We start from the raw sequence: 26,112 nt of genomic DNA, 5'->3' as shown, positions 1-26,112 counted from the left end.
AACCACTAATACAAATTGAACAGAGAGTGCTACTGCTTTATAAAAAGAATCTTTAGCAGGATATCATCACTAAATCTATTCTGGTCCCACCAGTAGTAGTTTTAAAAGAAAGATCAGAGGATATGTTACATCATCCAGTATAATACTGCAGCACACGATACGAGGAATCTGGTAAACAAAATATGTTATATATATTTCATGTGTAATATGTTGTAGCTATCTTCTGTAGCTTGTTTTACTGTGATCCTTTGTATTTCCCAGAACTATGTGCAACTCCCTCTGAACTTCTCTGTGGATACCTAAAGACAGACATGCAGCACAGACCCATCCTGAAAACAATTCCTGGGTGCAATTCCTTGAATTCCTGACAATGAAAATAAATAGTGATAAGTACATTTTTCAGGTATACCAAAAATACAGGCTTTTACATTTTGCAAGTAGAACATTCAATATCTCAAGTATTTCACTGGGGCTATTGTGATTTCAGGAATCGGTATTATCATTAGCAGCAGGTACTTCATATTTTATTATAGACTGTGTCCTATACTTCTTAATATTTAACTGACAAAGAGAGGTCAGAAATATCAGAGAAACCYTGGAGTACAGTTCACTTGGTATTTCTAGGGGAGTAGCAGTGATGACACCCTGGAAAATGGAAGGATTTGGGATAATACCCAGGCGGCAAAAAAGCATTTCATGCCACCCATGGTCCTGGCCTGGGGTCAGCGGGGATTTTATCACCAGCTCAGCACAAGCTTGAAGGAGTCAAGCTGATTTTAAAGCTGATTTTAAAGAGGAAGTYCAGTGTCCATCAGCGCCTGCACCTTCCACCAAGCAGAGGAGGATTATCAGAGTGCTGGCCCCAAACTGCATCTTAGCTGAATTAATAAGGTCTCCTGACATCCGAGTGTCAGGAAACACGCAGAGCCATGTCTGGATAGTTAGGCTGGACTGCTTACAGCAAGAAATGAAATCTCTTATTCTGGCTGTGAATTAGCCTTTGGAGCAGCATTTGGGGAGTTCTGAGACTAAGTCAACACCTGAGCTAGTTCTGCAGAGCTCCAGACCCTGCACCTCCAGCTCTGCCTGGGTAATCRAACAACTCAAATCATAATTTAAGCTGTTACTTTTTTTTTTTTCCTTCCCTTTTTCCTACCAAATTTTCCATTGCCACTTGCTGAAAAATACCCCACACTGCAGCAGCCTTGGTGAGGTGAGGAACACAAAGACAGGGGCTGCAAAGTGGAGTGATTGTGGTTGAAATCTGTCCCTTGCCTTCCCTGCAGGGACCAACATGTCCCAGGCTGGAGCAGGAACATCCCGGCTGCCAGGACGGGGATGGAGGAGCCCGTGTGCAGGGACAAAGAGCAACCTCAGGGCCAGGAGCAGAGGGAAGAAGCAGAAATAGGAGACCCGCAGGATTGGGACTGATAAGTGGAAAGCAAGACATGCTATAGAAAAAAATAGGGAAAAAATGATTAAATACATAATTATGCAGTTGGCCACTCTTACTCAGCATGCTTATGGACATACAAAACTGGTTTTACAGGAATCTCTTMTATTCAGGTTTTTCTTGTGTATTAATTGTTTGTTCAACACTGAATCCAACCCAACATCAGTGTTTTTTCTTTCTTTTTTTTTTAAACAAAAGGCAACTTTTGATAAAGATCTAGATACTCCTTAGATTCTCTCTGTACCTACCCTCTTATCCTATAATCAGGCATACACCAGCTGAACAGTGCTTATGTAGACCTTCACTGACGTATATATAGTTGAATATAGTTTTATGTGGTGAACTTCAAGGCAGGGTTCATCTATCATAAGTTAAACTGTGGCAATGCATAAAGTAAAAACACCCAGATGGAGATCTATGTACCAGGCCTCCTTGTACCTAAACTGGCCATTTCTATACTTTCTAAATAGTTGTTCTGGCTCAGATCATGTTCAAATAGCAATTTGCAGGAAACAGCTCAGCTCTCATCCTTCCCCTGCCAGGGGTTTCTAATCAGCTAACAGTAGCACTGCACTGCTGCTTTTATACAGTGTCTTAATGAATTTACCTGGGGAACTGAGATTTTTAAGGTAAGGCAGCTCTTGAAAGCCTTTTTATACTTTGAACAATGTACTCCGCACAACCAAGCTCCGTGCAGTTAGCTGGACGGTGATGAATGGCCCCGGTGCTGCCTACACAGCTGCTTGTTGACATAAAATTAACAGGCTTTGCAAAAGCTTTATTGCAGCAACCTCCTCTTGGAATAGATGCAGGGAGAATTTTGAGCCTTGCCACTTCTTTAACTGGGAAGGTCGTGAGCAATGGAGGTAATGCAATTTATCTGTGGATGTAAATGGATTTATTGCTGTACATCCTCGCCAAATTTGCTGTTCTGTCAGATATCTGTTCTATTTTTTTTAATTAGAAGTGACTGTGATATGTAGCTACACTTTACGTTTATCCCTCTTACCTTGAAAATGGACTCAAATCAAAAGAATGTATTTGCCAAACCTTTCTTATAATGACCTAAAGCATGCATAACTTCATCCACTGGAATACTAACGATGTGTATAATTAAAAGAGTAAAGTAAGTGCACAGAGTACCCTAATTGCTGAAGACCAGGAATTGCTTAGTAGTAGATTAAGAGTTAACATCCACACTAACAGATTATCACCTCCCCACTTTTGTTCTAGCTCCTCACTAGTAAGACTGGAACATGGATTTCACTTCCACAGTCTAGGAAATAAGAGTTTCATTTACCGTAGGCTTTGTCACCTCAGACACGTATCAAATACTTCATAAAATAAGCTACCTCCAAATACGGGCCATGATGTATTTTAAGGAGAATTAATAGGTAAGTGTTGAGCTTGTTCTGACTTGAGAGAATACAGTGGCATCTTGTGGCAAGTTAAGGAATATACTCATATATTTTTCCCATTTTTTGCATCCTAATTCCAGCTGTTTTGCAGCTGTAAGCCTGAACTATTTCCAGAATAGTTCTGGAAAACTATTTATGCATCACTCTTGTCTGTGTATTCACTCTGTAATTTTGTTTCAGGTACAGTGAGGAATGACTGAGCCTTGTTTTATTTGGCAAACTTTGGTTAACAGTGAGAAATGAAAAATGCTGGATTGCTATAGAAATACTCCAAAAAACTTGATGAGTACTCACTGATAACTTATAAAGTGGTATAACAAGACTTACACTGTCCAGATCCTATTGTACACTGTCCTATTGTACAGTGAAATAAAGTGCCATAAATTTCTATGAGGTGAAATACCATTTTCCAGAAAAAAAAACATTATATCAGAGCAATTTTGGATGCTATAAAATGTTTTAGTTTTGCAGCAGTGTGCAGCAATTTGATTCCTTCAGTCAATGTCAAAATAAATAAATAAATAAAATAAATAAATAAATAGATAGATAGATAGATAGATAAAAATAAAGCCCTCAGTGGCACATTCTCTGATTTAGCTGGATAGTTGTGAGAGTTACTCTGAATTCATTTGCATGATAAGCTACAATATCAAAGCATTCAGGAAGGAGTTTACATAGAAAAGGGATGGGGAAGTAAAGGCAAATAAGAATTGTAGCTTTACTTGTGAGGGGAAAGCAGATTTTAGGGTAACAGGAGTGGCAATGCRTGAAAACCTCCTCCATAAATACACATAATGTATTTACGTATACATTATGTATTACATAATGTAATATTACCTCTGAGATCCCCAGATCTTTGTCCTTTGGGCTGTTGCAGGTGGCCTAGGAAGCGAACTCTTCTGCAGCGCTGTCCCCATTAAAGAGCTCAACGTTCATCAGCATTTCCTACTGGGAGCGGTTAAAGACATGATTAAGAATTGGTGTCTTTCTGTAATTGCTTCTGTAATTTAATCGTAAATTAATAGATCACAATATTCATTTTTGTTAATTATATTTAGGTGATGGCAGCCTCTTCACTTTGGAATTACTTTTAAATTACTTTTATACTACATGCCTACGTGGAGGCTACAAACGTATACTTCCGAATTTGGCAGGACACCTTATATATTTTTTGTGCTATAGTGGGTCCTATTTTCACACGAGCAAAGCTCCCGCTCTGGACACATCATGCTGGTAGGTCACGGTGCAGCCAGCATCTTTCACGGGAGATTCCCAGTCCTTCGGCACTGGCAAAAGACAGAGCCACACAGTTCTCTGGGGCTTGCAGTGCAGCCTTGCCTAAGCTTTACACAAAGTAAAATGTGCAAAACTGGGAGCTCAATCTTGCCATAAAATCAGGCGATTAAGCTATCACAGTGGCTGCTCTTCCTTTAATTAGAAATTTCTGCACAGCATTTTTTTTAATGTATTTTAAGGTTTCTGTATTTCCWTTCTTTTTTTCCCTAAAGTTTACTATTTTACCATAAAGGACAATAACTGTTAAATTTAWTATTTAAAAGATTTCTTAAAATTCACATTTTGGATCCCTGAAAATCATTTTAATCCTAATAAATGTAATGCAAATTTTCAATTTAATACTAATAGCATATATTTTACGCATTGTCCCTGGGGAAATAATGTAGTTTGATATTAGGAGAGAGAAATTCACATTGGATCTTTTTTTCTTTCCTTTTCTTTTTTAATTTTTTTTTTTTGAGCCAGTCAGTCTTGTGGCAGTCCTCTACTGTCTGGGGAGAACTTTTAAAGTACCTCTGAAAAGGACCAAAAATCAAGCTGTCCTCATAAACCGCAAATTTATTACAGAAGGAGCCAAATCTCCACTGGAAAAACTGGAGATTCTGCGACCTGAGAAAACGTTGAAAATCACGGATTATTCCTGTGTGTGAATTTAGACCAGAAAACAGGCAATGTGTTATGGTATCTCGGTGAGTCGGTCTCAGACACAGGTTACTAACAGAGAAACTATGAGAAGGTGTCTCCAGTCCCCTGTGCCAATGGGAAGCGGATTTATTCACCCCTTGTCAGCATAAAATACCGGGATGACCCGTGCTTGAAAATCAGGGCCAAAATAGTTTTAAAAGCCAGTGTCAGAGGGGTGTCCTCCTGCGGCCGGGGCTCTAAGCTGAGCTTTATTAAAGCACTCCCCCTGCTCCTGCAAGATGGACAGAGTGCTGCAAGGTAGCGGCAGAGCCTGCGGGAAGGAGCCAGGGAGCGGCGAATGTGTGAATCCAAYGCCTGTTGCTTTGTTGATTAAACAGATTGCTTTGAAATATGTTCCCCCAAGCAGTTCCAATCTAATCTCTTTGGAGGCATGTGGCTGCAGCACATACTTCACTTCTCTGCGCTTCCCATCACTGGGGTTTATCGCTTCCTTAAAACAGAGATTTAAAATACTGCTCTTGGGTTTCTGAGTCCTGTCTAGGAACTGAAGTCCTAGACCTCCACATTGCTTTGTCTCTCTGTAGTCCTGACCAGGAAAGCCAGTTTTAAAGGGTACATTGRAACCGTCCATGAAATCTGTGCTTTTAAAACAAGGGTTGCGGGAACAGATTGGCAGTTGCACTAATAAATTTGGAAATGTGGAGTGCTGCAGCATTGCCCGTCTCTGAGCACATGGGCGCACCAAAATATTGCCATTTCTAAAAGAAAACCCCACTGCAGAAATTTCCGTCTTGGTCTTGGGAGGTGAATTTTAGAGCACCACGTGTAAAAAAAAAAAAAAAGAATCATTTTTGATTACAGAAAATTCATACTGTAGTAAATACTGTTAGGATGAAAGTCATGTACCATTCCAGCACGTCCATCTAGGAGAGACAGGGATATACTTTGGCATTGGAGGCATTTCACAAGAGTTTTGGACTTCCCATTTCAGCAAGTTTAAAAGCTTCTTAAGGCTTTGATCCAGTGCAATCAGCTTAAACCCATYCTTGCCACAGGGCAGGATGGATTGCTCTGTTAGGAGAATTCTTATCAGGAGAAATGTTGCAAGTTAGATGTGGCTTCTGTTTGGCAGTAATTTAATTACTAATTCTGTCAATTAAATTAATACCCATCTGAAGCTAATTGGGCTGGATTATAGTGTAGGAGTGTTCTGTAGTACTCGGCTTTCAGAGCTGAACATCATCCAGTAGGTTTTGCTCTCTATTGACTACATTCTTCAGGGATTACTAAAAACTTTGAATTGCAGCAGAGACCTTCCCTGATTTCAGCCTTTTAATGCCATCTTTTGAGTCCTAAATCTAGAGTTTACCACAGGGAGCCAAACCTGACAGGAGAGCATGAGCATATTTATGCCTAATCTGGTAATTGCAAACCAGATAATTCCCAGACTTCCTAAATAGGAAGTGGGTTATCTGCTGGCCATTCAGTAACTGTTTTAAGATAAATAATGGGATTCCAGGCAGATTCCATATAGCCATTAATGAAGCAATGTTTTTGCTGACTGTTTTTCCCTCTTAAATCTAGAAAACTATCTGTAAAACTATCTGTCTGTGTCAGAGTTAATACATTAAGAATGCAGCAGAAGAAAGTGCTCTGTAAACAGCATTTCCATGACATCTGTCATACAGCATCTGACATTTCCATTAAGAACGCATTTCAAAACTGATTTCTAAATACATTTTTTCACTGTTAGAATTTAAGCTGTTAACTGATGCCATAATGAGCTCAGATCAGAACTCTTTATTCTCCAACAGAACAGTTACCTTGTTCTTGAAATAAATCCATTCTGAAATACTAAAGTGGGCAAAGTATAAATTAATATTTTGCTTTAAGATACAAGAAAATGTGAGTTTCCACTTCATCTCACAACAGTGGCCCAGGACTTTGGTGTGGTCATTCAGCCCTGGTTTATCATACAGTCCTGTGTGATGGGCTGAAGGAGTGATGGGCTGAGTGAACAGAAGGACTTAGGGAGGCGGACCTTATAGGCAGCAACTTACCCAATATTGTTATTATAAAACATACCATTTGTTACACTAAACTGACAAGGAAGCAGAGAATTAAATTCTTACCATTTGACAGTGTGTGGCGGCAGAGGAAGACGTTGCAAGGGAGATGTTGCCCTTCTGATGGTGGTAGGAGTTGTGCAGATGAGGATGCAGTGCTGCTGCCTTCCCCAACACTGGATGTGGCTCTAAGTTTGCTCCATTGGGCTCTGCTTGCTGCAGATGCTGGCACTGCGTTCATGCTACTGTCAGCAGTATAATTTTATGTCCAAATGCAGATGCTCAGTGGCCATTCTTTTTGGTCAGGAGAAAAATAGGTGGTTTTGGTGTTATGCTTCTTGTTGGTCTCCTCTTAACTGGTACTTTCTCTTGTATTTGGCCAAGGACAACCTCCTGTGGTAGGTCACTTGCTAGTAGCAATCATGCTGATTTTTGGTGCAGGGATCTCAAATTCCAGCCCTAATGGTGAACTTTGGAAGTACCATTTCCACACACAGACATAGAAGAAGTTGAGTAATATTAAAAAAAAAAAAAAGTCAAGCCTTTCTCCTAAAATGTATCACTGCATTCTAGGAATTGGTATTGRTTTCCAAATTACGTCAGATTTCTCTAAGACATTTCTTAGTCACTRGAAGAATAGGCAGAAAGACCATTGCCAGGTGCTGACCATCTCAAAGCAGTGGAATAAATCACAGATATTCACTGTTAAGGTCAGATTTGAATTAACCCTGTGCATGTTATTGAAACTACGAGGAATTTGATAATTTGATGATTTTATATCCTTAATGGAAGCATTTTATGAGATTTTTTAAAATTTTATATGCATCTAGGAGTGTTCTTTGCACTGCACACCTGCATCATTAGAGGGTTGAGAACAAAACTCAGCAGACAAACTAGAAACCAGAGGGTGTCCAAGGACTGCACCTAACTCTGATGAAGAGAAACCATTAGTCCCCACTGGAAACCACGTCCCGCACTGCAGCAGGGAAGTGCATTACCCTGCAGCAAAGGAAAACTCTAGAGGGGTTTGCAAAGAACTACTTAAGGATTAAGAACTGCATGTTGCCCTATAAATAGTCTGCTACATTAGCATCAGTGTGCGCTTGCTTCCCCAATGGCTGTGAACTTAACTTCTATACTTGTAGTCTTGCAATGAACACAGAACTTACCTTCTGAATAACGACCGCWCTCCTACCAGCACCCGCCATCCTGTGGGAATTCAGCGAGCCTCCAGACTGTGACTTTCCCAACTGCCACACTTGGACTTATSCCTCCCGGAGGGCTGCGAGTTGCCTAGTTAGGAGGAGGTGTGTTTGGAAAGGACTTCATACAGCGACTGGGCTAAGCGCACGCAGAGCGCAGCACCCTCAGCTCAGCAGCACGATTTCCTTCTACCGGCTGCTATGCCTGTTTTGGCATTATCCAGAGCAAGCTACTGTAACATACGGACCTTCACCTAGGATTGATGAGGGAAGGAAATTTAACTGGAAAGGGCTATAATAAACACCAATTTTCCAAGTAATGAGGCAGCCTCCTGGCAAGCGCGCGTATCCTGGGGATGTGCAGCAGCCCCAGGAAAATGCCACCCAGGCTCTGCCATTCCTTTTGTTCTCCCCCCAACCTCTCTTCCCTTTGGCAGCCCCACCAAGAGTTTTAACATTTACTCGGCGCCAGCGCTGGCAGGACACGAGCCATCCCGAAGGCCAGGGCTTGGCACGGGAGGAGGAAGCAGCAGCTTGTGCCCGTCTCCCCTTCCCTGCTCTCGCCTCTGCTGTGCGGCCAAGTCAGCACCAGCACCCTGGCCACATCTCCTCTTCCTTTTGCCCAAGGAATAGATCTTGGCCCTTGCAAACAGGCCCAGCTGCCCGCAGGGCCCCTCTGTTGCCTGGCCCTGTGTGGGCCTTGCTGCAGACGGGCACGTGAGCTTGGTGCAGACACCCTGGCGGCAGGAGGAAGAGGAGGGACGCCGGGAGGCAGCAGAACTGGGGGCTGCCTGGGCAGTTCTGCTCGAGGGAGGCAGCAGTCCTCAAAACGCTGAAGAGAAGAGCTGCAGCACTGAAAGGGGGAACCAGCGTTGCCAGAAGATGATCTCCAACTCCACTGGAAGCAACGTATCCCTGTGCTGGTGCATTCCCAGGGCCTTAAAAACAACGTAGAGCTGAAGCTGGGAAGAGGGGGTTGAAATGTGACACGCCTGCCTCATTCCTCATTGGGAGCGCTGTGGTGGGCACTGCACCCCACACGTTCCCAACAAACCACCAACACCCCCTGACACCGGGGCGCACAGTCTATGCACAGCAGTACTCCTCCTGGGCTAACTTCTGTATCGAAACTTAACATTAACTGTTTTCCGAGCACTTGAAGTTCATTCTCCGTATTTTGACCCATATTACACCACTATCAGGTACGATCACCTTTTTACCGAGGCACATGAGCAGCTTTGTGGATACTCTTACAATGCAGCACCTCCATAATGGCAGCAGGTAACGAGGATTTAACTCSGGCCCAAGCTAGTGACAAAAAGCTATGGCCATCTGAAAGCTCTGTGGTGGCCTGCATGAAATAASGAATGGAATTACTCCAGCTAATGACAGTTATTTAGAAACAAAAGGCATCACATCATTTTTGGCTGGACACAAACTAACGGGGCTGCCACTGAAGCGAGCGGCTTTCAAATATTTCTGAGCTYGTATATATTTGATATACTCAGTCCCAATTTCACTTGGTAAAAGCAAAAGGATGCAGGATTCTTCTGCAATCTGTTCCAAGATAAGAGATGTACCATTATATCATAATTATTGCATGTAAGAGAACAAATCTGTCAGCCTCAAGGAGCTCARCAAACTTGTTTTCTCTGTTCACCACTCAGCGCTTCTGAGCCTTAAAACGTATGAGTAGGAGAGGGATTTTCCTTTAACATACAGCTATTGTTCTGAATGAGACATGACTTTTTGCTTTACTTAATGAACATTCCTAAGCCAAACTTGGCTTTGTGAATTAAAAATGGATTTGAAGAACAACTCTATCGTTACTGATTACTCAGGACGAAGCATTTCTCTACCACGTACCTCTACCTTTGATTTCAGAGATGCAGCAGCTCACGGGCCCTAAATGTATTGCTCACTTTCTAGGTTTTGGTCGATCTACCTGGCTTTTACAGCTGTGCCATCCTATAAAAGCAGTGCTTAAAGATGATTCAATGAGACTTTTGCACTGATGTGGTATATTTAAGACAAAACTACAGTACAAACATTTCAAGACTGGGTTGAATGGACTACAAATCACAGTTTCTTGTTCCCATATACAGTTTCAATACAGATCTCAGTGCAGTGCCTACAGCAGTTCATACACCATTACTGTTGTAAAACAGAAGCAAGAGGGTGCACTTTATAAAAAACAAATAAATTATACATCGAGAGCTATTGCCAAGCTTTACATATAAAAGGTAAAAATACAGTAGTTAGTGTTGCTTTAACCAAAAAATCTAGATAAAAAAATATTCTGACATATTTTAAAAATAAGTTTGTCCAGTTATAAGTAGGTGTGTGTAGCTTGTGTGTCTGTGTGTGTGAGAGATAGGGAGGGASAGAGGCAAAGTGCTCAAGCCAAACAGTAAAACATTAGTGAACTCTATAGGAAAATCCTGCAGCTCTCTGCTTTGCAGTCTCACATTACTATATGTGGAGCAATACTCACTCCTCATTTCCTGTAGATGCAGAGTCAAACACACTGCTGAATGAAGGCTCYTGGCTCTCAACAGGCTACTCCAGTTGCTTGGATTTCCCTCCTTAATACTGTGACAAGATGATAGTATAATTAATTATATCACACTAAATCTACTCGCATTTGAGTGTGGTGCGAAAGGGGCAGTATTTATTTCTGTAGTGCTAACATTCAGACCAAACACACATGGATTACACCTGCATCATGGAAAGGCCATTAGCACTTTTTWAAAAAAAWWTTTTTTGGTATAAAAGTTACGATTGTCCAGCTGCATTTGAAAGTGGTGACAGAATTGTGTCTAATAGTGATATATATGATTTCACTGTAACCTTCTAGGTTAATGGACACCTCTGTGTGTCCAGATACCTGGTCATGGGACAGAGACACTAATGCTCAATCTGTAGATAATCTGGGCTGTGTCAGAACATGTTCACAATGTGAAAAACGTATCCCGCACTGTTTGTGAAGGAAAGGCTGACCTGAACAGTACAGTTTTGCTTGCAAGAAACAAGAACAAGCAAGGCATAGATGCAAAAAAGAGCTTGTGGAAAGAGACCCCAATGTAACTGGACTATTCACCAGAGCTTCCATTCTGCTGCAGCAAATTTTCTCCTTGCCAAAGTTCTGTGTCCCCCAAACTGTCCAAAACATACMTTTTATATAGCCGTCTGGCTTGGATGAAGCATATGTGCAGTTCAAGCTTAAAATTAGATACATACTATCTAATGCATTGACCATGACTGATTATCATTTAAGTACTTTATACCATTTGCCTTACCTAGTATTAAATCTCATTACTAAGTTTCCCTTAATTCAAGTGGATAGAGGTCCTAAATGCCTGCATTTAAATTCTGAATTAAAATTTGAATTCAAAATTTAATTTTGAATATCAAAAGCATGTAGCTATAAGAGGTGGGTATTTACTATTTACTCCATGTATTTAGACTATCCCGTCGCTTTCTTTCAGGCTAAATGGTGAGAGTGAAATGGAGTTCCAAGGTCTACATCCATAAGGTTAAACAGTTTTTAAGTTGCTCTGTATGATTTTTAATAAATATTGAGATTTCTATAAAAGCTTTTAAAGTGCCCAATTACTTTTTCATTATTCCACTCTTAATAGGGAATTTAAAATTGCCCATCTGAYCTGCATTGTGCCCAATTACCTTTTCATTATTAATAAAAATGATCATTTTTAATACAGAATTTAAAATTGCCTGTCTGATCAGCATTACAGGCACACTCAGCAAAAGGGGACGGCAAATTAATGAGCATAAATGGGAACAAGCATCAGTGAGTCAGTAGGTGGAAGTCTGTAAGGAAAACAAAAAAGAAATAAAAGGGTTTTTTTTTTTTTGAGGGGAAGTGGCTTTTTCCAAATGACTGCAGCACAACATGTAGCTGCATTTATTCATTTCTCTCAGCTTTCAAAGATTCTGAGTGGTTGGCAGACTTGCCAACGTCTAAACTTTAGATTCATACAACAGGGAAACGTTTTATATATGAATACCTTAAAATAAATTAAAAAAAAAAAAAAAAAGCAAAAACACTTTTCGAAAAGGATGACTGGATCTTATAAACCAACGAATCTTATGTCATAGTGTCATAGTCTTATGCCATACTAAAGTGTGATACTTTTTCGCAGTGGCACAAAGGTATTAACTGATATTTTATAACATTAAATTTAAAGCATTAAATGCAGGAAAAAGTTTGAGAAAATAAAGGTGATAAATAATGCTACATTATTTGTTATGATAGTCAGTCATAATACAGCATTTTATCTGTCATAAATGTTACAGGTGAAATAGCGTTGCAATAAACTAGGATGTTCAGACACACATGACTATGGTGTATTAGCCTCTCTGGTCTCCCTGTGTGAGTTATGATTTAGAAAGCTAAGTAAGTCACGCAGACTTAAAAGGAGTATTTGCTCCAAGTATCAGGACACGATGGAAAGAGTTGTACTTGTATCCCTCTGATGTTACCAGAAATTTTAAGTAGGTTCCTAATTTGATTCTTCAAGATTTAAATTTTTAAAAAAAGTTTCAAGTGTTAGTCTTCTAGTCCTCTCAAAACTGAGTAGAAAACCCTTTGAAAGCCATTGGAGTTTTCCTTTAGATGTGATTGTATGTACATTCCCACCCATCCAGGTCACACTAAGAGTGAAACAGCTTGCTACTTGAAATCATTTAGATATTTGGGGGGGAAAGGGGGGGCACTTTCCTCACCACTTTATATACTGGATGTGGCTCCTGGGGAGGAAGCTAAGTACGGCATTTAACAGACAACGCTGTAAACTGCCAACCTCTGGTGTTGCTTTTGGGCCACATTCAAGCTCACAGTTCACAGAGCTCCTGACCCCAATGGGAAGAGCCACACATCAAACCTGCCTGCATTACAAACCCCATACATGTAGCTGGMGAATGGCAGCCCAGCTGCTGAGCAAACAGATCAAGAGCAAATGCCAAGACTCCCCATCCAGCACCGGCTKCGCGCGGGAAGCGCACGGTGGCAGCCACAGCTCCCTTCTCCTGCAGTCAGTTTGCAGGCAACTGCATTGATCCCGACTAAGACATTTGAATCAGGAACGTTCTAGTTATTAATATGCAATAAGACTTAAAAGTACAAAAGCAGCCCATACTCAACTGGAAGTGATGACAGAGCCGAACGGCTGGTGAGCAGAGGGACTCCCCCAGGTGCAGAAGAGCAGCTCCCCGTGGGCAGCGGTGCTGCGAGCAGCGAGGGCGCCCGTCACCATCGCTTCGGGCGAGCAGGGCAACCTCAATGTCTGTCACCAGTGCTGCCTCCTGCTCCRCGAGGCACCGGCTGCAAATCTTGTCTGCAGAGAGTCACTCAGGCCTGCCAGTCCTCAGAGCTCCCCGTGGTTTCTATGGTTCTCTATTAAGGCCTCTGGGGTTTGGAGGAGTGGCAGTGGCCATGTCAATGCTGAGTGGTTTCTGTCCTTAACACTCATTCAACATCTTGCAAACAAGAGCACAAAAGCAGCAGTAAAAACGTCCAAGAGGCCCCTGGTCTGAAAGCAGCAGCCTAGCTGGACACCAGCAGATTCACACACCCCACAGTGGTTTGGTCCAACTCTCTGTCTACTGAGAAACATGAACACAGCACGTGTGCAGGAATGAAGTTGTGCATACAGGTTTGAGAACTAACTTTCACATTTAAAACTGTTTCCAAGAGATATGTGGATATAAATATTTATAAACAGCAGCACTATGCAGAAAAGACTCTCCAACCCTAGTCATATGTACATGCCTCCTCCTAAGAAGGCACAGCCAGAGTTGTTCAATCTGCACTTCCTTGTCAGGAGATATGGGATCCATTGCTGAGTTCTACATTTCCCTGTCCTTTGGCTCTGCATTGATAATTTTCACAAGATGCATCCCCAAGGTTCACTGGATCATCCCTATGTTTCCACACCAGGATCCTGTTGCCCAGGGTGCAAAAGAGCTCTTCACACTCTACATATCCTATCCTAAAATTGACCTCAGCCACCAAAAGCCTTCACCAGCACTGTGCAGAATGCTCTTGCAAGTGCCCTGCCTTCCTAGCRTTGCAGAGCCTAAACTGCTTTTGGAAACTTTTTATCTCTTTTTCCTGTTTTTATCTTGTTCTTTCCGCTCTTTGTTCCATAAAAACACCTATCAGAAGAGAACTGGAACAGGTTTTGAGATGGTGTTAAGAACTGTTCTAGTTTTACCCTCGTGCTGCTAAACACACCTGACAAATATTCCCAAAGCACTACATCTGGAAACAATACCTAGAAATGATATGAAAATAAACAAGAAAAGTCATTTCCCTCCTAGCCCTAAATGACAACATAATTAACCAGCAAGCAGCCTCTGAAGTAAGTTGTACTCACAACTTCACTGCTTTAACACTCAAAATTCAATACTGTAGACTAAAATGCACATATTTGAGTCACACAAGAAATGAAATCAGCAGGGTCAAAATGTGGGACCTCTGCTGTACTCTGCTAATGCTATAAGCTGTTTGGCAGGTTAGTTTTCCTTTTCCTGGTTGCACAGTGCGGTTCAAATCCAGTGAAAGTAGGTGGTCACTCACAGACTAGATTTTCATTCTTTCCAGATATTGTCACAAGAGGCGCAAGGATTATAAAGGGTTTTAAGGCCAAAAAGACAGGTATGTGTTGGTAAAACAAAGACTAAACAGTGGGAATAGTCTCACAGAAGAAAGTGATCTTGGCTACTGGAAACGGTCATCACTACTGTGAGCCACCATGCACAGTGTGGCCACAAGGTGGCCTAACAAGGTCGCCTAACCTTGTTATCAATCCATGAAGGTCTGGGATGCAGTGTTCAAACACTACTCAGCTAACATCACAGTGAACACTTCCCATTAACACTTACGAAGCAGCACATGGTAAAAGCAAGACTAAGCCTAATTTGAATGGAACATATCTAGATTTTGTTCCTTATGTCCATATCTAGCTCCAGTGTATGATTTCATCTCTCCTGAGGGAGAAGATGAAACTTTCATGTTCTGGCTTAGGTTGTAATTCCAGTTGGATCGCGATAAAATGTGAAAGTCTCTTCCTGAATCCTTGCAAAAGAGTTGGCTGTTTGATACCCAGTTCAGCAAGAGCTCGATCCCAGGCAAGTCCRTCCCTTGGAGATGTTAGAAGGTTCGAGTTTTCACAAGGTGGGAAGTGCAGAAGCTCCTTCCTCTACAGTTCAGTGGTGAGTAAACATTTCGTTCTTGTTGCAGCATCCTCAGTTACTGGGCTAAAAAGAAGAAAACGAAGCCCTGTAAAGTATACTCCTCCAAAATGATCTGCTGTGAAGGATTTCAAAAAAAGGTACTGCTGGGAACAAAATTACGTGATGGGTATTGTTCCAGAGGGTGATAATAGCTTTCCTTTTGTAATTTAAGATGACCAACACACAGACGTTTCACTTGGATAATGTACAGAAGAGTAAGGTGTATCATTTTCACAGAGTGTAGTAGCAGCTTGATTGCCATCAACCTCCTGACTGCAGGAGCCTCCTCTTTGTAAAAATGTTCACTCAAGACACCTGACCCTCACTGCTAAAGGCCCTCACGGGCACGGCAGGGAAGGGGCAACAGAGGAAAAGGTTTCTACAGCTTTTGCTTCCTGACTTCCTTACAGTTTGGAAATAACTGGGGAGAGGAGATACAACAAACGCTTGAAAAGCAATTGAAATATTGCAAATCTGTACCATAGGTCTAGTGGAGCACTAAAAGATGTTACTATATAAAGAAACTGAAGTGAAATGATAATGAAAAAAAATCCACTTCATAACACTTACAGTGACAATAGTTTCTCCTGTAACTCCAGCAACATTTGTATTCTTTGTTTCAATTCATTTTTCCTTTTATTACTTCAATTAAAAAGGTTTTCTTCCCCTTCAAACTATGCTATATAAAAATATGCATCCTATACATTGGCTGCTGTATTGATTTTCACAATTTCAAATGCTGAAGAAAGAACTCCAGTTAACTAGCACAGCAAAACCAGGTACTGTATCCAAAYGACCACTCTAACTATTTCAATGGAAGTAGGTGGACACACTTCCTTTTCACACAGGCCCTCAACTACAGATGAGATCCTACCTTGCAAGGACTTCAGCTGTTTGCTGGGATGCTGGCAACCCAGCTGGTGATGATACAGCCTCCGTGCTGTCTTTCATGGCCTTCAGAGCTAAGGCAGCATCAATTCCCAAGGGCCCATTCTGAATCAATCCCGTCTGAATTGGGGAGAAAGAAACAGAAAAACAGAAATTAAAAAGACCTGCAAGACAAGACACATGTGTTTTTCAATTGAAATTTTCCATTTCAATCATTCGCAACCCTGAAAATTAAGGTTTATCRATTTCTATGGTGGGGTTTACTAAGTGGAAATTCCTAATGGAAATCATGGTGTTTATCTGCAATGTAACAGAGCAAAAATGAAGTTTAAATATTTAAACATCAACAGGATATGTATGTTGTCTGATTTATTCAGGTTGGATTAGTTTGCTTTAGTTTTGCTTTGCTGCACTATTGAATCCTAGGCTTTCAAACCACTGCAAATGCAAACATTTAATAAACAAGACATACATTCTACTTTTTATTTTTGTTATCCGTGACAAAAGCTTTTTCACTACCATCCCTYCTCACCACCCTCCCTTTTTAAAACTAGCTCTGAAAAGCTCCATCATCACTGAAGAATGGCTGAAGAACTTACTGGCACTATCCACCTCGGGGTTATCGTGGGCTGGGAAGACACCTATGAAAAGCCAAGATAGGCATTAGAAAAGGATGGAGTCGCAGAAAACATTTTAGGAACAACATTATTCTCAGAATGATCTCAGATATTTATCTGCTGTTGTTATAAAATATCTCTGAACAGGACTTGGCATAAGTTACAAGTGAGGTGACTGCACACAAAAGGGTTGTTTTTGTCCACATAGAATAGTCACAGAATCCCCAAGGTTTCAATACACAGCCCCTTCCAAAAGGCAACTGAGCTCATGAATGCTTTTTCTGCCTTGTGGACAAAGCTCAACTGAGAGCACACTTCCAYGTACAGTTTAAAGACCTTCCTCCTTCCCCTTTTCTCTGCTACATACCTTATAACTCCCTTCTTCCTTAGCACAATTTGTAAGAGATATAGAACAATCCCTGTATTTAAAATTTATTTTGAAGCTTCTTTTAATACATATGTGTGTGTATATATATACACACATATATGCATATATGTGTGTATATATATATACACACACACACATATATGTATATATATATGTGTATATATATATATATATATATACACACACATGCATATACACACACACTTTATGAAGCGTTATATGAAAGCCCAGTATCAGGCTGGCACTTGCAAGTATACTAAGACAGGACTAAAAGCTCTTGTGGTACAGATACAAAGCAACGTTGGAAACAGATGCAGGTTATTTCCCTTCCATTAAAGCTGTATGTGAAACGTGCACTAACCCAGATCAGTCACCAGCTCACTATAGTGCCATAAGTACAAGCCTGACAGGGAGAGACTATGCCAAAGCACAGTCTATAACTAGACAATGTTTCCTTTTGAGGAGTGTCAACAGTAAAATCCATTCTATGTACAAGGAAAGAAGCTTGGTTTTGAAATACATTTACCCGCGGGGTGGCTTCTGTAAAGTCAATTAGATTCTCTGTCAGTGATGTTACTGAAACGTCCTGGTCATCTGGAGAGCTCTGTGGAATAAAACAGTYAAGTTATAGACCAGTGGTTTTAATGATCGCTGCCCTTCATCAGGCCTGTCCTCTAATCTGTTCATAKGACCTTTTCTAATAGCCTTTTCATTTCACTACCAAGATGCTGGAAACAATCTCATTGCCATGTAGCCCATGAAACTGCCCAGTGCCCCTGGGCACAGATGGGCTATTGCTTTATTCTGCATGAAGGTCAGCAAAGTCTGTGAGCTGAGGCTCTGAACTCAACGACAAAGCGGTAAGTCTGCRGCATCAACTAAATAATGCTGGGTTAGGAGGACAACAAATGAAGGGAATACTCCTTTACTGATGCAGGAATAACCCCTCAATCTGCTGAAATAGCCGCAGAATTCAGTTTACAGCCTTTTGTTTTGGAGAGGGACAAAAGAAATTTGACTCCTTCATATGATGCCAAATTAAATGTTACCTCGTGTTTAAGGTTAACCAAAATACAAGAGTTAAACATTTCTACACCAAAAAGTACTCTTTAGTACTCACACTCAGAAAGAGTGTGAGTACTAAACTAAATGTTATGATAGGCACTCAGCAAGGTCTGCCTTGCCAGTCTGAAGGCATCAATAGYTCTTGTGATACTCAAAAATCTGCTGGGCGGACAGGTGGCAATACCTTTAAAACAGCAGCTTCTTTAGATGGAGTCAGATTAGCTGGAATCAGCAAATCTTCATGGTCAGAAGCAACATTATCCTCATTTAATGCATTCCTGAAATGAGAACATAAACAACCTAATGATCAAGGTGAGGCAGACAAGAGACTGGAGTTTGTGAACACACTGAACTAATTGGTTTGCAATACTCAGTACCTTTAGATCACTGCTCTGTTTTACAGATTCAGAGAACAGCTGTGCAGCTGGTATCCTACAGACCAACGGTATCAGCATCTGCAATCTTGAATGAGCTTCTAGCACATACTTTGTCTACACAGAACTGAAGTTTTCACTGCTAGCTGTTTARAGCCAAGGGCAGCGGGATATAAGAAATTTTAGCTGTCTCAAAAGATCTAGGAAATTCCCTTACTACTTGCTAGGATACAACTCTTGAGGCCTGGCCTACAGGGATTGACTGGTGCAACACAAACTAAGGTGAGTCAGAAAATCTGCTTAGTTAGACATAGTTGCATATWGGAAAATTATGCCTAACTGATCTAATTCATTCTGTCTGACAGAAAACAGTAACTTTATACACACAGAGAGACAGCAACTTAGCCTCACCATACTTCCCTTTTGAGTAGCATATTTTGAAGATGATCTAGGTCTAGTTCTGTTTAGAAAATGATTTACCAATGCAGGCAATCTCAGCATGAGACTTTCAAGAAAGACAGATTCATATGCTTTACCTTTCTTCATATGCTTTACCTTTCTTCAAAGCATGTGATACTCCCTGTTGTTAGAAAGAATATAGTGGCTGAGTTAAAGCTTGAGTTTCTACCAATTGTATGGTTTAAAGGAATGAGAATTCTTGTAGAGAGAAATAGCACTTACAACCAGACTGAAATCATTGTCCAAAGAGAAAAGAACCTTGTGCCCTATTGAGAACAAAGCATTCTTGCATTTGCTACCCCTTCATTTTAAATTTGTACTGCTGCCAATTTCAGTTTAGCCAGCTGCAGAAATATGAACACAATCCTAATGCTAGAATCAAATACATTATTCTTTAATAAGAGGCTGCAAAAATCCTTTTGAAATAAAGATAGTACAATGAGCCAATCACAAAAACCCTCTTTTGTATTTGGAATCAAGAGATTAAGCAAATGAGGAAATACATACTTCTCACTACAACTAAACATGTAATTAAAGCATTTAGTCTATACACAGGGGAATTAGAGAGAAAGGTCAACAGCTGTAAAACAAGCATATGCATCACTGAGAATCTTCATTAATAGATTGTTTTCCCTAGAGATTACAGGGATGTGACTATTATAAAGTTCACTTACTAAAACGCCTCAGAATATTAAACAAAGCATTTATAAAAATGATACTGTCAGATTAAATACACCATGAATAAACATTACGGCATGATAAGMGTATTTCATCTTTTTCCACACAAATGATTGCCATTTTACGGGAGGAAGACAGAGGCAATAAGGTTAAATGCTCTCCTTAAAACACCACAGCCACTGAAAAGACCAGAATTTAGCCAGGATTTCTGACTCCCAACCCCGGCATTCCTAACCTGCCTAAGCTTTCCAGCTAGTTGTCAGGCACAAGCACTTCATTATAATCTTAGATTTTCAGATAAATATCCTCTTCTAATCAGAATTTTAAGGAAAACAAACAAACAAACAAAACCTTTAGAAGATTTCTCTTTCTATGCTTTCATAATAAACTAGTTTCAAACCTATATTTCTTCCGTACAGGCTAACCCTTTTTCTTGAAAGCAGTTTAATCAGCAGCTAAAGAATGTTAATGGCAATCATATGTACTGGCAGTTTTATTTGTCATTCTTTTTTTACATCATCCATTTTTCCAAGCCACGAGCAAGCCAGCAGCATGAACAGAAGTTACCAGGGGAAGCGAATGCAGCCCTCTCCTCCCTTCCCCTCCTCTGCGTGGAAGTTGTGTTTGAGTGATCACTTTCCTGCCCTTAACTTTCTCCMTCTTTCCCAGTTCCTTTCATGTCAATCACTGCATGGTTCCCTCATCCAGGAAACATTTTTCTCCGGAAGCACTTACGGAATGACAGTGTTTGAGGCAGAGACTGCTTTCAGCAGCTCTCTTGGTTCTTGAAATGCTGGGCTGGTTGTTGGAGGACTGCTCTGGTTTTTGCCTGCTGGGATGCCCCTGTACAAATGAAACACACACACACATCACTGTGTGCTCTTTTTCAATAACTGGTCTAGAAATCATATACTGTAATGCTTTATTTTTATATATTCCTGGTGGTTTTCTACCAAACCATATGAATTAATTCATAAGAAAGTGACAGGTTTTTGTACACAGCATTCTTTCTTCCCCAGAGAAGAGCTATTACAAACCAAACTCTTCCCCCTTTCCACATTGAGGTTGTTCAGGGGTCAGAAATGACTTCAGTGTTTTGGCTTGCTGCTGAAACAACTTTACCAGATTAAAGTATGGGAGATTGAAAGAAGTTTCTGGATTAGCTTGTACATAACAATACTTTRCACCTGTAGCTCTTGCTATTTTTCATCTAAAAAAGACTTCATACTTATCAGGTTAAGCCATGCTGTAACAGCAAAGTGAACCTAAAAACTCCCTTTCTGAGGCAAATTTCAGTGTTCACTAAGCCACAGAAAGATCATACAGAACACCAAGACTCCAGAGCTCCAGATTCTTAATGCTCTATTTGAATGACCAGATCCTGTCTATTTCTTCCAAATCTAGCCAGTACCTGACAGCAGCATCCTGAACGTTGGAGTTCTTGATAACTCTCAAGCTGTCTTCTCTTGTGACCTGAAAGAAAAATGGAGAAAAAGAACCTTTTTTTGATACCTGTTGCCATTTTGTACCAGTTCCAAGATACAGAGAAAAGTTGAGTTCCCCCCTCCTAGCACTGGTGCGCAATGTTCATCAGCTTATTGTTAAAGCTTTGTTAAAGTTTTATTATGCTTTATTAAAGCATAAAACTATTTTTATGAAAAAAAATAATTCAGCAGAGTAGCCAAATAAAATATTGTTTATGAAATGTACTAGGGCATGCTAGAAGAATATATATAATACTATTTATATATATATATTTATATACACACACACATAAAAGCAGAGAATAATTTTGGTTAGGAGAGAACTTTTGGAGGTCATCCRGTTCAATTCCCACTCAAAGCAAGGCACAAAACCAGAATTAGATTAGGTTACTCTGGGCCTCCCCCAGTTAGCTTCTGAGTATCACCAAGGATAAGAGATTTGTCTTTGGGCAATCTGTTCCACTATTTGGCCACCATGACTGTAAAAAAATTTCTCCTGATATCTAATATGTATTTCCCATATTACAATTTCTGTCGGTTGCCTGTTAAAAAAAAATAAGAAAAATAAAAATGAGTGTTTACCTTGTATCCTGTCTCTGCCTGGGCCTTCAGGATATTGCTTTTGATGTCTGCTGGAAGCCACGTTGCCACTGGTATAGGGCTCTCAATTGCATTGTTCAGACATTTATCTGTCAACTTTATCACTTCATCCTAGGCACAGAAAATGTTCATTACAAGCAGTTCCCACATTAAAAGTCTGAGTTGAAGTCACAAACATCTCTAAATGACAACGAAGTCTCAAGGGAGAGGAAAAATGGGCAGAACTGTCCCAAAATAATAAAAGAACTTATTCTTTTTTTCAGAAATTAACTATAAAATTACATGCAAGATACAAAGTAAAAAAAAAAAATTTGCAACAAATTCACTGATTCAAGATCAAAAGGTTTGCTTGAAAAATCTGCCAGAAAGAGGCAGAATTTTGAGATGGATCCTTGAGCTAAACGGATATCTCAGATCTGCATTCTCCATTCAGTTCTATCCTCTTAGGATCCTATTGCCCAGGCTGCACAGGACAAGACGTCTTGGGGAAGAACTATATTATTATTGCAAATAGTGTGTTTTTGTCATAAAACTTGATCATTAGCTTACTGACATAAGTTCTCTTTCACCTACTGAACAGTAGAACTTTGTAATTACCAGTCTTGCAAAGGAGGAGCTCAGTTGCTACATAAACAAATGATCACACTGCATATACATCAACTGAGCATGACCATAAGTAATTAGTCATTGCTTGACCTGATGGAGTTTCTAAGTATAGTATATTTATTTTAACACCACATTTACATGGGCATAGTCACCAACATCTTATATGGGAGTATCTTCAGTATGAAGCTGATAGCTTCCTCTCAAAACAGAATTAGGGATTTTTAACCTTAAAATTCACTCGTAAATTAGAGCAACAAATTAATATATTATTAATCACCTCTCTGATAACTATTTATATAAAAGCAACCGGGTAGCCTGATACATTCTAAGAATAATTAAAAATTAGGTATCTTTACAATACAGTATAATTTGCTATGTGAACTCTATTTCTTCATTATAGTAAGTTTCTTAAGAATTCCCTCTAATTTCATTTCATTACTGGCAGRAATTAATTAGCGGAGTGGAAACTTTGTGACCTTTCTTCTCAGARTATAGCTCAGCAGGGGGAGACAGAGACCTACTTTCCTTAACCAATTTCTGGATAAGGAAGCCTCCTTCCTCAAGGCAAATGCTCCATCCCTACAATGGGCAAATTCTAGCTAGATTTCTACTTGCATGAATTGCAGTGTATCCAGAAGAAAGAAGTCCATTGCATGGACAGAGGGGAGAAAATAAAAATAATAAGGATATGGGAAGACGAGTTGCAAAAGGTGAAGACCTGTCTCTTAACCAGCTAACCTCCACTTGCTAACTTTTTGCATTAACTGGAAATAAYGGTGATAACTCCTGGGCACTCAGACTTTACGGAGGGAGAAAAATTTCCTCTTCTGGTCTCCTTCCAAGCAATCTCTTTATGTGTCCAACTAGGGGCTTATAATACCAGGTGAAAGAGCACCCATTTTTAACTTYTGGCCACAGTCAGCAAGGAATACAGAACTTTTTAAAACCTAAAAGGAACACCCTCAAAATAAATGTCAACATATGTCAAAATAAATAAAGAGAAACCACCATTTGTGAGCAAACATTGAGACACACATTCACAAAATCTATGCACACTAACAAACATTTATYAAACATTTAATCATTTTAATTTTACAGAAGCTACTGTGATTGCCAAATGTCCGGGATGAAATTAAAATTGAGTTATGATTTGTACTATTGTGGCACCCAGCACTTAACTTTTTACACCGGACCTTACTGAACTGGATAATGTAACACCCCCTGCAAGGAATTCCCAGAGCACTGGTCTGGTGCCAGTCAAAAACACGACAAATTATCATGATTGTATTTTTTTAAAGAAACAGCATACAGGTAGGTGAGAAAGCATTTGGCACCTGACAGATCCTTCAGATGTCTGATTTACAAGATGTTTAACCTAAAACAATAAGGCTGCTGTGCTTTGTCAATATTCTAGCTCATTTGGATTTCTTACTGTTTCCAGGCACTGGACAAAAAATATTTGGACTTAGTTCTTCAGCTCATTGCCCCATTTCTGTCTAAGGAGCTAAGCAGTGGCACAAAAACAGAATGAACAACTAAAGGCAGCAGCAGGATGTGTTTGCCCAGTCCTCTGTGCTTTTGAGCAACGCTTCTGCTCAAATGCTTCTGCCACTGAAAATCTCTCTGCGGAAAGAGAAAGCATCTGCCATACATAGATTTTGAGCAACTTCCAAGTGCTCAAAGATCACAAAAAATAAAGGAAGAAAAAGGAAGCCTTGCATATTTGCACTTCTAACTTCGGAACAGATTTAAAGTATAGGCAAATGGGGTTAACTTTTTATTGCTCACTTCACTTCAGAAGCTGATGAAAGCAGAGTGCTTGTGTATTTAAGAGTTATTTGCTCTCCTTTGTCGGATCAGGCCACTGTGCTAGTGAAAGCCTGGAAGTGACTAAGTTGCCTGCTTCCATTCCAGCAAAATTTGGCAACGAGCAGCTAGGAAGAATAGGGCCATTCATTCCACCTTTCCTAATTCGCATTCTGGAAAGGTTTCTCCCTTTCTAAAAGGGCAGGGAAGGCTAGATAAACATTTCCCTACCAAAGAAATCAAGCAAGAGCTTCTGGAAGTATAGAACTATGTACAGGCAACTTTGGCAGGTCATCTGAGGTGGGAATAAAGTAGCTCAAGATTTTTAATTAACATAAAATAACTGAACAGTTCGTTGGCATCTGACAATTACTTAAAAAGTTGAAAATACAGCTTTGTCCTACTAGTGAACTAATGCTTTCCACTGAGGTATTTCATCAAACCTTCTATGGGCTCAAACTGTTTCTACATCAGTATTTCTATTTTTCTACATTGGTATTTCATGCATTGGTAAACTTAACTGATATTAAACATGCTGAAATTTGAAATTACACACTCCAAAGAATGCTAGAACAACAACAAACTCCAAGAGTTAAGCTCATTTTAAGGTTTCAGTTGATACAAAGCAGTCAATATTATTGTCCCATTCTGTTCAGCCAGAAAAAGACATCAGAACCTTTTACGAGTAAATAATTAACAGTGAAACAACATGCATGTGCCTACATGCCAGTAAAAGCACATTTTGTAACAAATCCCATGTGGAGATATTTTTTTAAGCGGCGTGAAAAAAACAGGCAAATAAAGTGTTTTTAAGAGTTATTCTGAGGTCACTCCTTTCAGAATTAATTTCCAAATGATTAATCTTCATCTCTAATCACAACYGGAGCGTGCTCATCGGCAAACACCTGCAAACTGAAGCCTACCTGTCTCTGCAATCCAACCCCTGCAGAATTTGACTTACACAGAAACATTCATCTTTGTTTATCTTTTTAACCATCATTCTCAAGTGGTTACTTGAGTGGTAGCAAGCTAAATCCCAGAGGCTGGAAAGCTTTGTTTCATCTTTCCACTTGAAGAAAATCACTGATAATTTAATTTAAACTTTCAAAATGCAATTTGCAACTAAAAGTTGCTGACATCTTTGCTTCCGAAAGAAAAAAATGTGCTGGTGTACTGTTGATCCACAGATTAGCTATTTCTCAGTTATACAAACTTACTCTCTAACCAGGGTCATTTCACACCAGCCACTGTAAGCTCTATATTCACATGAGAGCTGGATACCTGCAACTGTACTRTATTGGCAGCTGCTTCTTAACTTAGCTCCTTACAGGAATCCAGAGATGTTTTAAAGATTATTAACACAGTTTCGCTCCATATTCTCGTTTTTTAAAGTACAGATTTTTTTCCTCTGCTTAAAACAGAGCTCAGCGGGCGAAGATCCTCTGAAACAAGCTGTRTAAGCTGTGCACCCTCGCTCCTGTTTGTGCTGAGGCAGTGTTTTGGGGTAAGGAGACCTATAGGCTAATCTTCTTAGCGCCTGGTAATCTTTGTAATGCAGTCACTAAGCAGAGGGGTACACAAGGCATCCCGGGCAGCAGCCCTTAAAGGGGACGAGCAAAACAGCCTGTAGCAACAAGCATGTGAAAACAAAAGCCATTTCTCAGAGTAAGAGGGGAAACCAATGCCTAGGAATGGGCTCAGCCCAGGCATGCACTACCAAAAGCCACTCTCACAACCTGACTCATTTTAATGCTGAGGGAAAAAGCAAATCACCACTTTACCAGACGGCAGAAAAATCATCAGGCCTTGC

General features: G+C 40.2%; 1 protein-coding gene across 1 annotated transcript in view; it reads right to left on the bottom strand.

Moving 5' to 3' along the window:
• Positions 1–13,281: 13,281 nt before the first annotated feature.
• The window catches only part of EPB41L5 (erythrocyte membrane protein band 4.1 like 5), a 51,522-nt gene continuing 38,691 nt past the window's right edge, over positions 13,282–26,112 (bottom strand). Inside the window, exons 18-25 of the mRNA XM_026053983.1 lie at positions 21,873–22,001; positions 21,218–21,279; positions 20,542–20,649; positions 18,480–18,573; positions 17,757–17,834; positions 16,825–16,866; positions 16,212–16,345; positions 13,282–15,361 (exon numbers count right to left, since the gene is read on the bottom strand). Coding sequence (XP_025909768.1) covers positions 15,304–15,361; positions 16,212–16,345; positions 16,825–16,866; positions 17,757–17,834; positions 18,480–18,573; positions 20,542–20,649; positions 21,218–21,279; positions 21,873–22,001 — 705 coding nt within the window. The 3' untranslated portion in view covers positions 13,282–15,303. The remainder of the gene's footprint in view (positions 15,362–16,211; positions 16,346–16,824; positions 16,867–17,756; positions 17,835–18,479; positions 18,574–20,541; positions 20,650–21,217; positions 21,280–21,872; positions 22,002–26,112) is intronic.

Source organism: Nothoprocta perdicaria, unplaced genomic scaffold (assembly GCF_003342845.1).
Source record: "Nothoprocta perdicaria isolate Ctin4 unplaced genomic scaffold, notPer1 scaffold_0, whole genome shotgun sequence".
NCBI classification, from domain to species: Eukaryota; Metazoa; Chordata; class Aves; order Tinamiformes; family Tinamidae; genus Nothoprocta; species Nothoprocta perdicaria.
The sequence above is the reverse complement of the archived record's forward strand: the minus strand, read 5'-3'. Positions and strand labels throughout refer to the sequence as shown.